Raw genomic sequence first — 13125 nt, forward strand, 5'->3', positions numbered from 1 at the left:
TACATACATGGGACTGCACTACATACATGGGGCAGCACTACATACATGGGACTGCACTGCATACATGGGACATCACTACATACATGGGACAGCACTACATACATGGGAATGCACTACATACATGGGAATGCACTGCATACATGGGACAGCACTACATACATGGGACAGCACTACATACATGGGACAGCATTACATCTTGTAACACTTTGACTACCCAGTGACATATGCAAGGATCCTGCTTGTGGACTTCAGCTCGGTGTTCAACACCATCATTCCAGAAATCCTCTTCTCCAAACTCTTCCAGCTCACTATATCCCCCACCATCTGTCAGTGGATCACCAGCTTCCTGACAGGCAGGAAACAGCAGGTGAGGCCGGGGGAAGTCACTTCTGGTATATGGACAGTCAGCACTGGTGCTCCCCAGGGATGTGTCTTCTCCCCACTGCCCTGCTCCCTCTACACCAACGACTGCACCTCCAAGGACCCAGCCGTTAAACTCCTGAAGTTTGCAGACGACACTACGGTCATTGGACTCATCCAGGATGGTGACGAGTCTGCATATCGACAGGAGGATGAGCGGCTGGTGAGCTGGTACAGTCAGAACAACTTGGAGCTGAACATGCTCAAGACTGTGGAGATGACAGTGGACTTTAGGAGACACCCCTCAGCACTGCTCCCACTCACTATATCCAACAGCCCTGTGTCAACCGTGGAGACCTTCAAGTTTCTGGGAACTACCATTTCGAAAGACCTGAAGTGGGAGACCAACATCAACTCCATTCTCAAAAAGGCCCAGCAGAGGATGTTCTTTCTGTGGCAATTGAGGAAATTTGATCTGTCACATGAGCTGTTGAGCCAGTTCTACACCGCAGTCATTGAATCGGTCCTGTGCACATCTATCATGGTCCGGTTTGGAGCAGCAACAAAGCAGGATAGGAACAGACTGTAGGGAACATTAAGGACAGCATGAAAACAATCACTGGCGCTCCCCTGCCCACCCTGCAGGACCTGTACATCTCTATAGCCCGGAAATAGGAGGGCAGAATCAGCACAGACCCCCCCCCCCCACACCCAGGACACAGTCTGTTTGAACTCCTACCCTCTGGCAAGCACTACAGAGCGATGTGCACTAAAACCACCAGACACAGGAACAGTTTTTTCCCCACAGGACATCTCTGTCATGAACACTTAACAGCATAGTGCAATAATGGACACTTATTATGTAACCATGACACTTTGTACATAGCCCCCTCTGATCAAAATGTCTCACCTACATATCTATGATGCGCACTACCTCTTTAAATCAGATGTGCAACACAAATGTACAATTGTAAATACACATACAACTGCTGTATACTGGTTGAAAATTATTATTGATATTTTTATAATTACAATAACATAAGTTTATAATATATGATTATATAATAGATAAGATAAATATATAGTCTATATTTAAGTATACAATATGATATAAGTATATATATATATATAAGTATAATAAGTTAAATTATTCACACATAACAAAACTCTGTGTAGTTGTGACATACCTTGTGCATACCATACTTACCTCCACTATTCTATTTATTATTCTTTTCTTTTTTTGTGAGTGATAGTCAGAGTGTAAGTCAAGTCAACTTTATCTGTATAGCCCAATATCACAAATTACATATTTGCCTCAGGGGGCTTTAATACAACATCCTGTCCTTAGACCCTCGCATCGGATAAGGAACAGCGCCCTAAAAACACACACAAAAAACCAAATCCTGTAAGCACCAGAAGCTGCTGTAAACCGGAGTAAGATTCCTCGTATGCATAAGCACACTTAGCCAATAGAGTTGATGCTGATTCTGAGTCTGAGTTTGATTTTGATTTTGATCCGGTACGGGTGTGTGTGTGTGTGTGTGTGTGTGGGGGGGGGGGGCTCTTTCCACGGAGCTGCTGGCTTGTCCTACAGCAGTGTTTCGGCGTTCACCTACAATGGGACCAGTTCGACCAATTCCTATTGACTTCAGCAGGCACAGAAGAAACGTGATCTCTGCGAGAGTCCAGGCTAGGGAGTAGCCCAGTTTCGACGCATCTCATGGGAATATCGGGGCTCTGTCCAGCATTCATTCACGCCCCCTCAAGTCTCAAGATCGCTCTCTCTCTCTCTCTCGCTCTCTCTCTCTCTCTCTCTCTCTCTCTCTCTCTCTCTCTCTCTCTCTCTCTCTCTCTCTCTCTCTCTCTCTCTCTCTCTTGCTCGCTCGCTCTCTCGCGCGCTCTCTCTCTCTCGCGCGCGCGCTGCCGTTACGTGCCGGTGGAAGTTGCGCTTCGGTGCCGCACTTGAAGAGATTATTCAGCTAGAACTGTACAATGATAAAGTATATTGTCGAGGATCCGGACAAGGACTATTCCTCGGCCAAAGGATGCCCGCAGTAAGCTGCCGAGCGGAAGTTTTAGGGCGACTGAAGTCCATCTTTACACTCAGTGGAGTTGGCCCCTGAGCTTTTGGATTTCTTTCAAAAAGAAAAAAGAAATGTTAGAATATTTTCTGGACACCGACGCCTGCACCAACGAGGGCGAGGCGCCGTGTCCCAGCGCCGCCGGAACACTCTAAGGAGATAAGGGGAAGTAGGACGTGTGGAAGAGAGAGGGGGGGGGGAATAAAAAAATTACAACCACATTCCCAGGCTGAAGTGATAAGGACAAGAGGGACAGAGGGAGCTAAATGCGGCTAACAACAGTGGACCCACCGAGAACAATGAATAGTAGCGGTTCTAGCAATTTTCTGCTAGTCCCGATACCGGAGTATCCCGTCCTGGACTGCGTGCCCAACAAAAACGTCAAGATCGTAGTTTTGGGAGCGAGTAACGTCGGGAAAACAGGTAACGGGGCATGAGGTTGGTGGGAAGAGGGACGCATTTAGAAACGTGGGTGAAAAGCTCTTGTGCAAAATGTCAAATACGAGCTCCACAAAAAATATATATACGTTTAGTATTAAGTCAGGGCTGCCTCATAAGTGGATGTTTGGCCTGTGTGAGACGAGTCCTCCATTCAGCTGCAAGGACCGTTAGACATCTCTGCGTGATACCCAGCGGCTATGATATGAAGCATCCCAATCCCTCATTACTCCTAATTTGGATTCCAATTAATTATGCTTCCCTGAAGTGTGATGAACATACAGTTTGGAAGCCTGGTCCGACGGTTATTTCTGTAACGTTAGAGATTATACTATCCGACAGCAGGGGGCGACACTCATGCGCTCTCTACTGCGACTGCAATGGCGCGCATGTTCACCGGCTGTGCCGCACGTTTAGTCGTCTGCGGCTGTGCGTGGGACCGCCTGTCAGTGACAGAAAGTGAGTAAGCAACAGGCCACAGACGTGTCTCAAAGAGACACAAAATAAAGCAGGAAATGGGTTTCTCAAATGTCCCGCGACTTTTCTTTGCAGATTTTGGCTTCATAGGAAAACTCAGCAGCTTGTCTTTGTAAAGACAAGGCTTCGTGGTATGCTCTTGATTAAAACCAGGTCAAAGCAACACGTTTATTTTTGTAATGATTCGTTTATTTTCAAAATCATTCTTTGAAAAGATACTGGACATTTTGAGACGCGGGACTCCAGTCTCAGGAATAAGATTCTCCCTTACGTTGTTATTCACCACACACACACACACACACACACACACTTTCTGTGTTCTAACTTTAATTTTTTTTTGTCTTCTGGTCTTAGCCTTAATTGTCAGATTTCTGACTAAGAGGTTCATTGGAGATTACGAAGCCAACACAGGTCAGTCCCTGTCTATCTATCTATCAATCAATCAGTCAATTAGTCTGTTTGTCTGTCCATCCATCCATCAGTCCACCCATCAATCATTTCATTCCCTCTATTAGTTGACCAGTCATAACTCCATCCTTTCATTGTCTATCATCCATCCATTCACCTCTCACTCACTCACCCACTCACTTACACCTTTCCCTTCCTCTACAATCAGCCTATCCAGACAGCTCCTCGACTAATCATCAATATATCAACCAATCAACCCATTCCACTGCACTATAGCGAAGGCACCCCCATCCATCCATCCATCATTTCACCCGTGTCTGTCTTTCCCCAGGAGCTTTGTACTCCAGGAAGGTCACCCTGGATGGAGAGGAGGTTTCTCTTCAGATCCAGGACACACCCTGTGTCGCTCTCCAGGTAACCACCAAACAGAGAGCGAGTGAGAGAGAGAGAGAGGGGGGGGAGAGGGGGAGAGAGAGAGAGAGAGGGAGAGGGGGGGGGGAGAGGGAGAGAGAGAGGGGGAGAGAGAGTGTGTGTGTGAGAGAGAGAGGGAGAGAGAGAGAGGGGGGGAGAGAGACTGGGTTGTCATTGCAAGCTTTGACTCATACTACAACCATCTTATCTGACAATGCGTTTAATAATAGGCAGTCCAGAGCCCCAGCATGCGTTTCCTCCGCGGTGCGGAGGACGTGATCGTTCCTTGAGACATGTTATTTATTGAATTGGGCGTCTTTTCTCCCCCCTCTTAGAAACGTTTCACATCGCCCACAAAGCTTCGCTGTATGTGTCGTCCAAAATAGTTATTACACACATCTTTAAGGCTGCGTAGTGAAATTAGAGATAAGGATTGCTATAAACTGTTTGATTACGAGTCAAACTCTTGAAGAATGTGAGTGGACGATATCCCAAATTTCTGACGGTAAACAAGCAAACAGCAACAACGTTGGTTTTATCGTGCCAAGTAATTTCAGGAATGCGTTTGACGCGGCGAGGAAATGACGTAGGCGTTGTTCACCGGGAGCGCGGTGACCGCAGTGCGCGAGCTACCTACCGCAAGGCGTTTGCGCTCGCAGACCTTTGAGCGGCTCACGTGCAGAAGCGCCGATTGACGTCTGAACGTCAGCAACCCCCCCCCCGCCCCCTGTTGACGGGCGGCAGAGGAGGCTGACATGAGCCGCACTGTTGACAGACAGGGGGGAGGTGACAGGGGGGGAGGTGACAGGGGCGTAACGGCGCGGGGCAGTTCTGGGCGTCGAGCAGGGGAGTCTCGAGGTTTTTGACGTAGTTTGAAGGAATGTTAAAACGGCGTGTTCCCACACAGTCACTTACAGAGAAAAACAAACCGATGATGCCAGACAGTGAGTTAGCGTGTACTCACTGTTTTGTTTTTTTCAAGTTTCAAAGTAGTTACCATCTCCCCCCCTCCCCCCTCTCTCTCCCCCCTCTCCCCCCCCTCTCAAGGATGACGCAGAGGGTCTGTACTGCCAAGAGCAGATCAACAGGTGAGACCATGTTTCTCTTTTCATCTGTGATACTGGGCTGTACAAATAAAATTGATTTGATTTGATCTGTCCCTTTTACTTTCACTGAGTTATTCTTTCTTTCATTCTGTCTTTATTTCTCTCTCGTTCGTTCATTATTTTTCTTTTCTTTTTTTTATAAATTTATTTCTGATTTTTCCCTTTTTTCTCCCAATTTAGTGGGCAATCGATCCCTATTTTAATTCAAACACCCACCCTCGCACTGTATGCGTTCGCCAACTGCATCTCTCCGGCCGGCAGTCTCGAAGGAGACCGCCTCGCCACTTTCGTGACAAGGCGACTCCAAGCCGAACCACTGTTTTTCCGACACACGCAGAGACGCATTCACGTGACGAACACAAGCCGACTCCGCCCCCCTCCCGAAGACAGCGTTGCCAATGATCGCTGCTTCGTCGAGTCCGGTCATAGTCGGATCTGACGAGACCGGGGCGCGAACCCCGGTCCCCAGTGGGCAACTGCATCGACACAGAGACCGCTACACCACCGCGGACCTGTTCATTATTTTTCTCGATGATGATGGCGACGATGATCTACTTCGAACATATGAATAAGCAGCATATAACCTACAGATAAGCCACTGCCAATCATCTGAAGTGATCAACAAATCCACGCATCAAGCTCAGTGAACAGATCTCCGTCTGCATCAGATTATTTGTTGCATGATCGAAAAGCAGTAGGAGGAAGTACACCCCCCCTTCCCCTTCTCACCTACTCTTAAGCTAATTCAGCTACTATACAGTTCAAACTCAATTCCCACTGGACTGTGTAGTTCAAATTCAATGCAGGTTGTGCTGCACAATACAAACCCAACTAGTGTGAACAATAGGAGAAAAAAGAGAACAATTCTTTCTTTCTTTCTTTCTTGGGTGAGTGAGTGAGTGGAAAAAGTGAAATATATTGTATTTAAGTTAACTAAATTGAACTGAATTGAAGTCGACTCAAATCTATTCTGAGCTCAATTGAATTGAGTTGAGTTGAGTTGAATTGAATTGGGCCAAGTGGATTAGTGGTCTGCAGTCAGGACTGCGTGCCACTGCACCACTGTAGGTTCATTGATGCCTTGACTTCCGTTACCCCCCCCCTCCATCTTCCTTTTTCTCAACTGCATTAGCTGTATGTATTCTAGATTCTACAGCACCTCAATCTGTGTGTAATCTATGGTGTTACATTATAAGTCTGTTATTTTTGTGTAGTTTGTGCATCTGAACATGCACAAAATACACAAAAGAGGGATCCCTCTTCCAGCATTGGCAGACATGCAAATGTCCTCCTCTGTTGCTCTTCCTGAGATTTCTCCCATATTGGTTCCTTTTCCTGATAAGGTTTTTCTTGTGGAGCTTTTCCTCATTCGGGTCTAGGGTCCAAGGATAGAGGGTGTCGTATGTCGTACACTGTTGTATATTGTAAAGCCCTTCGGGACTTCCTTGCGGATTTGGGCTATACAAATAAACTCGACTTGACTCAACTCCATTCATCCATTATCTGAACTGCTTATCCTGCTCTCAGGGTCGGGGTGGGTGCTGGAGCCTATTCCAGCAGTCACTGGGCGGCAGGCGGGGAGACATCCTGGACAGGCCACCAGGCCATCACAGGGCTTGACTCAACTATACTACTGAATTACGGGGTGGGGGGGACAGAGTTAATATCAAACCAGGAAATGAAACCCACTGTTAAATTATTGACTTGCTTTACAGGTCAATCTACTGGGCGGATGGTTATGTGCTCGTCTTCTCCATAACAGACCACAACAGTTATCGCACCATACAACCCCTCTACCAACATGTGCGACGCATACACCCCGCTGGGAATATACCTGTCATACTGGTGAGTGGGTGTGCGTGTGTCTGTACATGTGTGTGTGTGTGCGCGTGTGCATCTGCACACACTTACAGCTATGTCCTGATATGATATTGATTGATTGATTGATTGAGTCAGTCAGTCAGTCAGTCAGTCAGTCAGTCAGTCAGTCAGTCAGTCAGTCAGTCAGTCAGTCAGTCAGTCAGTCAGTCAGTCAGTCATTCGTTCATCTGTTTGTTGTTAATGAATGTGGAGGATAGATCTGGTGAAGCATTACTTCCGTGTCTACTGAGACAGTGTTTACTGAACTGCAGAGGACTGAGAGTTGTGTGTAGAATGTCTGATAACCCTAATCCCTGTAATCTAATCCAATTTAATCTGTTGTCTGTATCACGGTCCAGGTTGGTAACAAGAGTGACCTTCTCAGGGCTCGCCAGGTCCCAGCCGATGCGGGCGAGACACTGGCGGCAACTCTGGGTGGGCTGGACCCCCTTTTTTTAACCTGTTTTGTGTTTTAATCTGTCTCTAGAATGGTCTCTTTTGTCTTTCTCCCCCACTCTGTTGCCTCTCCCTGTTTTTCTCAAAGCCTGTTTTCCAATCTGCACTCTGAGACAGTGAAGGCCATCTTGAACACACACACACACACACACACACACACACACACACACACACACATGGTCGAATTTAATGGCTAACCATAATGGCCCTCTCCTTGGATCCTGCTTGATTATGTTTAAGACAGGTGGAGGCAGAGAGAGAGAGAGAGAGCGAGAGACAGAGAGACAGAGCGACAGAGAGAGAGCAAGAGACAGAGCAAGAGAGACAGAGAGAGTGAGAGAGCTATGCTTTATATTGAGTACTAGACGACAGTTTAGCGTTTCGATGGCCAGACCTCTTCTTTCTTTCTTGCTTTTAGCTGCCAAGCGTAAAGTCAAAGCATACATTTACAGTTACAGTCGAAATTGTTTGAATTATTATGATTGATAACCACGGCGGGGGACAGGTTAGCGCATAAACAAATGTCCTGTAAATTCTCATGTAGCCCATATCTGTCCTTACTCTGTGCTGCATACCGTTGTTATAAATCAGCAAGATTAAAAGAAATGTGTCATTACGTGAAGTCCGACTCTGCAGAGTGTGAAGTCAGTGTTAACATGTCCCCTGCTTACAGGAGGGGTGTATTTCGAGGCCTCGGCCAGGGAGAACCATGAGGGCGTTCACACGGCCTTCCTCCATCTCTGCCAAGAGGTGGGATTGTCTGCTTGTTCATGTCTTGTCATTTCCTTGTTGTTATTGTTTTGTTTTGTTTTCTAATTTATTGGTTGGTTTGGGAGGCTAGGTGAATTTGGTCACAATTTCGACCGACTGGAATACAGTTATATTGTCTCTAAAAGCACAGGCTAGCTAGCTAGCAAGAGGCTACATTTTCATCTTTATCCTTCAACCATCCTCAACTGAAAATGAAGTCTGACTTGGCAGAAAGAGAGTAATCTGTACTTGTCCCTGAAATGCTGGGACATTGTTAACGCCGAGCCTTCATTTATTGTATTTGATTCGCGAGCAAAGTCATCAGTTGTTCAGCTGGCTTTGACGTGCGCCCATCGAGTCATTGTGCAAAAACTGATTGGGAGACTAGCCAAAAGATAAGTCGCATCATTTAAATCATCTTTTATACCATCGCTGAATTTGATCACTGTATCGCCTCCAGTGGTACCCATTTTGTGTATTGCCATCGGCCCATACAAAGTTTTCCAAGCAATTCTTTATGGAGTTGTAGCAGGAATGCAGCAGCAGTGCACGATTTATGCAAAAGTGGGGACATTTGGGGCCGTCCGGGTAGTGTAGTGGTCTATTCTGTTGCCTACCAACACGGGGATCACTGGTTCGAATCCCCGTATTACCTCCGGCTTGGTCGGGCGTCCCTACAGACACAATTGGTCGTGTCTGCTGGTGCGAAGCCGGGTGTGGGTATGTGTCCTGGTCGCTGCACTAGCGCCTCCTCTGGTCGGTTGAGGTGCCTGTTCGGGGCGGAGGGGGAACTGGGGGGAATAGCATGATCCTCCCACGCACTACGTCCCCTTGGCGAAACTTCTCACTGTCAGGTGAAAAGAAGCGGCTGGTGACTCCACATGTACTGGAAGAGACATGTGTTGGTCTGCAGCCCTCCTTGGATCGGCAGAGGGGGCGGAGCAGGGATCAGGATGGCTCGGAAAATGAGGGTTATTGGCCAAGTACAATTGGGGAGAAAAAGGAGGGAAAAAATCCAAAAAGGAAATAAAAGGTTTTCCAAACAATTCTTTATGGAGCTGTAGCAGGAATACAGTAGCAGTGCAGGAATCATGCAAAAGTGGTAACATTTACTGGGATATTTATTGACCTATTTATTCATTTAAATCTGGCCCCTGCTGGTTGTATTGTTGAGGTTGCCACATTCTCCTCCTCTGTTTCCCTGCCAGGTGAGCCGTGCGCTGGGGGGCGGGAATGGGGAGAAGAGGCGAGGAGGCCTCCACCTGGCCCGACCCAAGTCTCCCAACATGCAAGAGCTGAAGAGGCGGTTCAGGCAGGTCCTGTCCTCCAAAGTCAAGTCTGCCACAGCCCTCTGACCACCGGAGAGGAGGACGCAGGAGGAGCGCGCCGCGGGGCACATGCAGCGGATGAGGAGTTCCATGAGCAGAGCCCTAAAGCCTCGGACAGAAAAGAGTTGTGACTTTTATGGCGTTTTTTATGGAGTTTGGGAATTTACTGAACCCCGGGGGATTTTAGAGGACACCTGGAACCGTTAAAATGGAGAGGGGGAAAAAAACACTTGGCTCAACTGTAGCCATCAACACGCTTTATGAACACCAGCAGATGGATGGATGGCTGGATAAATAGATGGATGAATGGATGAATAGATGGATGGGTGAATGGATGGGGGTACTTTTCTGGATTTCAGTGGCTGGATTGACAGATAATTGAATGATTAGTTGTGTGTATGTATAGATGGGATGATTTTAGAGGAGGGGAAGGGTGAAAGTGGGTGAGTGAGCAAGTGATGGATGGAGGAATGGATGAACTGATGGATGATTGACACGTCCTATATTGCTACAGAACAAGGCAGAGGAACAACCAAGACAAATTATCGAGGGGAATGTTCCCAACGGCCAAAAACGTCTCCGTTTCGGAAAAGGTCCACAGCCAAGATGACTCTTAGATAACCCTCTTACCAGGCCTGATCACTACAAGGATAAAAAATGGATGCAAAACTTATGTCATAAAAGGTACGCTCAATGAAAGCCATGGTAAAATTCTGCAAGTGGGGGCATCTGGGTGGCGTGGCGGTCTATTCGGTGGCTTACCAGCACAGAGATCGACCGTTCGAATCCCCGTGTTACTTCCTGTGTGGTCGGGCGTCCCTACATACATAATTGGCTGTGTCTGCGGGTGGGAAGCTGGATGTGGGTATGTGTCCTGCTCGTTGCACTAGCGCCTCCTCTGGTCGGTCGGGGCGCTTGTTTGGGGGGAGGGGGAACTGGGGGGAATAGCGTGATCCTCCCACGCACTACGTCCCCCTGGCAAACTCCTCACTGTCGGGTGAAAAGAAGCGGCTGGAGACTCAACATGTATCGGAGGAGGCATGTGGTAGTCTGCAGCCCTCCCCGGCTTGGCGGAGGGAGTGGAGCAGTGACCGGAATGGCTTGGAAGAGTGGGGTAATTGGCTGTATACAGTATACAACTGAAGAGAAAAAAAAAAGGGGGGGGGGGACCAAACAAAAAAAAAATTCTGCAAGTGGGGATACGCATTCACCAAGATGTGACAAAACATAGGGAACAGAGACTCATTGCACGGGAAAGACTAACCAGGCAAATCCGGGTGAAGGAGTTCAGGCCTTACTGATACCAGACCCAGAGCATGCGGCAGAGGAGAGGATATCAAATCTCTAAAAAAAAAAAGGTTATCTGCACAACTAACCATCCTTCCATTCCATCCATCCATTATTCAAACCGCTTATCCTGCTCTCAGGGTCACGGGATGCTGGAGCCAATCCCAGCAGTCATTGGGCGGCAGGCGGGGAGACACCCTGGCGGCCATCACAGGGCCCACACACACACACACACACACACACACAAACACCTAGGGACAATTAGTACGGCCGATTCACCTGACCTACATGTCTTTGGACTGTGGGAGGAAACCGGAGCACCCGGAGGAAACCCACACAGACACGGGGAGAACATGCAAACTCCACACAGAGGACGACCCGGGATGACCCCCAAGGTTGGACAACCCCAGGGCTCGAACCCAGGACCTTCTTGCTGTGAGGCGACTGTGCTAACCACTGCGCCACCGTGCCACCACACTACTAATCATTTTACAAAAAAAATCAGACATATTTCCGTGGATGTCAGTTTTTGTCAGTAGTGGACGGGTGTAGCGTAAGGTGTGCAGGGGCTGTGTGGTGCAAACGGCGAAAGCCAGACTGACCAAACATCTCGGCGTCTGCAATCCTGCAACATGCAAACTAACAGCAAAGGGAGACTGAGCGAGAGGGCTGACACACCACCTCAGTCATGGAGTGCAGATGTAAAAAAAAACGACAACAGGACATTTAAGCCTTTAGAAACCTAATACTGTGTTTTGCCAAAGAATGTGCTGCTTGGTTTCAGTGAAGTGGTCCCAGTATCATAAACTAATGGTATGGTTTCAATTGCTCGTGTTGTGGACTAAATCTGTTTCCGAGACGTTGTGATTTGCATTGGGTTAGGGCGAGAATTTTTGTATCCCCCTTGTCGTGAGGCTGTCTGAGAGACTCTCGATATGGTTTCAATGTACAATTGAAATGTTGCTTCAAAGGCCTTTTTCACTCGTCCATAAAAAAAAAAAAAGTCCTTTCAGAGAAACAGCTTTTCACTGTGGGGGGGAGATTCTGTTCAGCTCGACCGGTTGTAATCAGTGCCTCGTTTCTGTCCCGTTTTCAATTTCCACGTCTCAAAATCATCCGACACTTACAATGTTCTTTCTCATCCGGAGCGAGGCGCGATAGCCACGACACCAATTAAAGTTAGGTTAAATTTTAGGCAACCAAAAATAAAAAAAAACACAACTTTACCTCACCAGAAAGATTTAAGAGAAGAACAGAGGGGGAGCGACAAATCACACATGTTCCCTTGATGCATGCACAATAATCCATCCAGGTAAGAAAATCACAGAAGGTGGAATCAGGTCATCTGGATACAACTGTCAATAAACATTGTATCCAGAAGACCTGATTCAGCCTTCTTGGATACACACCTTTCCATTTCTCTCAGTCTCGTGATATTTTTCTTTGTTTTGACAAGTGAATATTTCCACAACAAGCATGAAAACGTTACACACACACATGCGTGTGTGTGTGTGGAAAATTGCCCCTTCATTCACATGACCTCGTTCTCCTGGTTTCTCTCTCTCTGTCTCACTTTACACACACACACTGTCTACACAAATGGGAGAAGCTGACCTAAGCCTGAGGTTACATATTTATGGCAATCTAAGTGCTCTCGCTCTCTCTCTCTTTCTCTCGCTCTCTCTCTCTCTGTTCTCATGAGTTTTCTCATGACCTCATCTCAAATGATAGCATTTTAACACACCAGAGTTTAGGGAGCGACCTCTTTCCCCACCAGATTCACTCAGAAACACACACACACACACACACACACACACACACACACACACACACACTAAACTCACATAAAACAGGGTCGTTTGAAGCGCAGCGTTCCCAGTACAGACACATTCCTCTACATCTGAAATTTGTTTCTTGGTCAATGAACCCCCCCATTCTTCCCTTGTCTCACTCTCTCTCTCAGACACACACACACACACACACACACACCACAATACCCTTAAAAAATGTCCGCTGACCCCAACCTGAGACCTTTTTCGCCTTTTGACCTGCAAAAGCTGTGGGGATCTAACAAAGTCCGGAGAAATCTCGTCTCATTCCAGAGGCCTGGCTGTGTCCTGACAAAGTTCGGAGATGGCTAAAAATGACTGAAATATGCAAAAA

The 13125-nt window shown here is 47.3% G+C and overlaps 1 protein-coding gene across 1 annotated transcript; it reads left to right on the forward strand.

Annotated features, from left to right (window-relative positions):
• The first annotated feature begins 2247 nt into the window (after positions 1-2247).
• rasl11a (RAS-like, family 11, member A) lies at positions 2248-11885 on the forward strand. Its single transcript, XM_056300151.1, has 8 exons — positions 2248-2864; positions 3711-3767; positions 4096-4178; positions 5223-5263; positions 6997-7126; positions 7501-7576; positions 8271-8347; positions 9556-11885. The coding sequence occupies exons 1-8, from the start codon at positions 2708-2710 to the stop codon at positions 9700-9702; spliced, it is 768 nt and encodes a 255-aa protein (XP_056156126.1). The 5' UTR covers positions 2248-2707; the 3' UTR covers positions 9703-11885.
• The last annotated feature ends 1240 nt before the right edge of the window (positions 11886-13125 follow it).

Source organism: Lampris incognitus, chromosome 20 (genome assembly GCF_029633865.1).
Source record: "Lampris incognitus isolate fLamInc1 chromosome 20, fLamInc1.hap2, whole genome shotgun sequence".
NCBI classification, from domain to species: Eukaryota; Metazoa; Chordata; class Actinopteri; order Lampriformes; family Lampridae; genus Lampris; species Lampris incognitus.

Bases quoted from the DNA above. Each gene is read 5' to 3' on its own strand.
- rasl11a (XM_056300151.1), top strand. From the start codon at position 2,708: ATGCGGCTAACAACAGTGGACCCACCGAGAACAATGAATAGTAGCGGT. The intron at 4,179-5,222 runs GTAACCACCAAA...CCCCCTCTCAAG, and splicing joins CACCCTGTGTCGCTCTCCAG to GATGACGCAGAGGGTCTGTA. The intron at 7,577-8,270 runs GTGGGCTGGACC...CCCTGCTTACAG, and splicing joins GACACTGGCGGCAACTCTGG to GAGGGGTGTATTTCGAGGCC.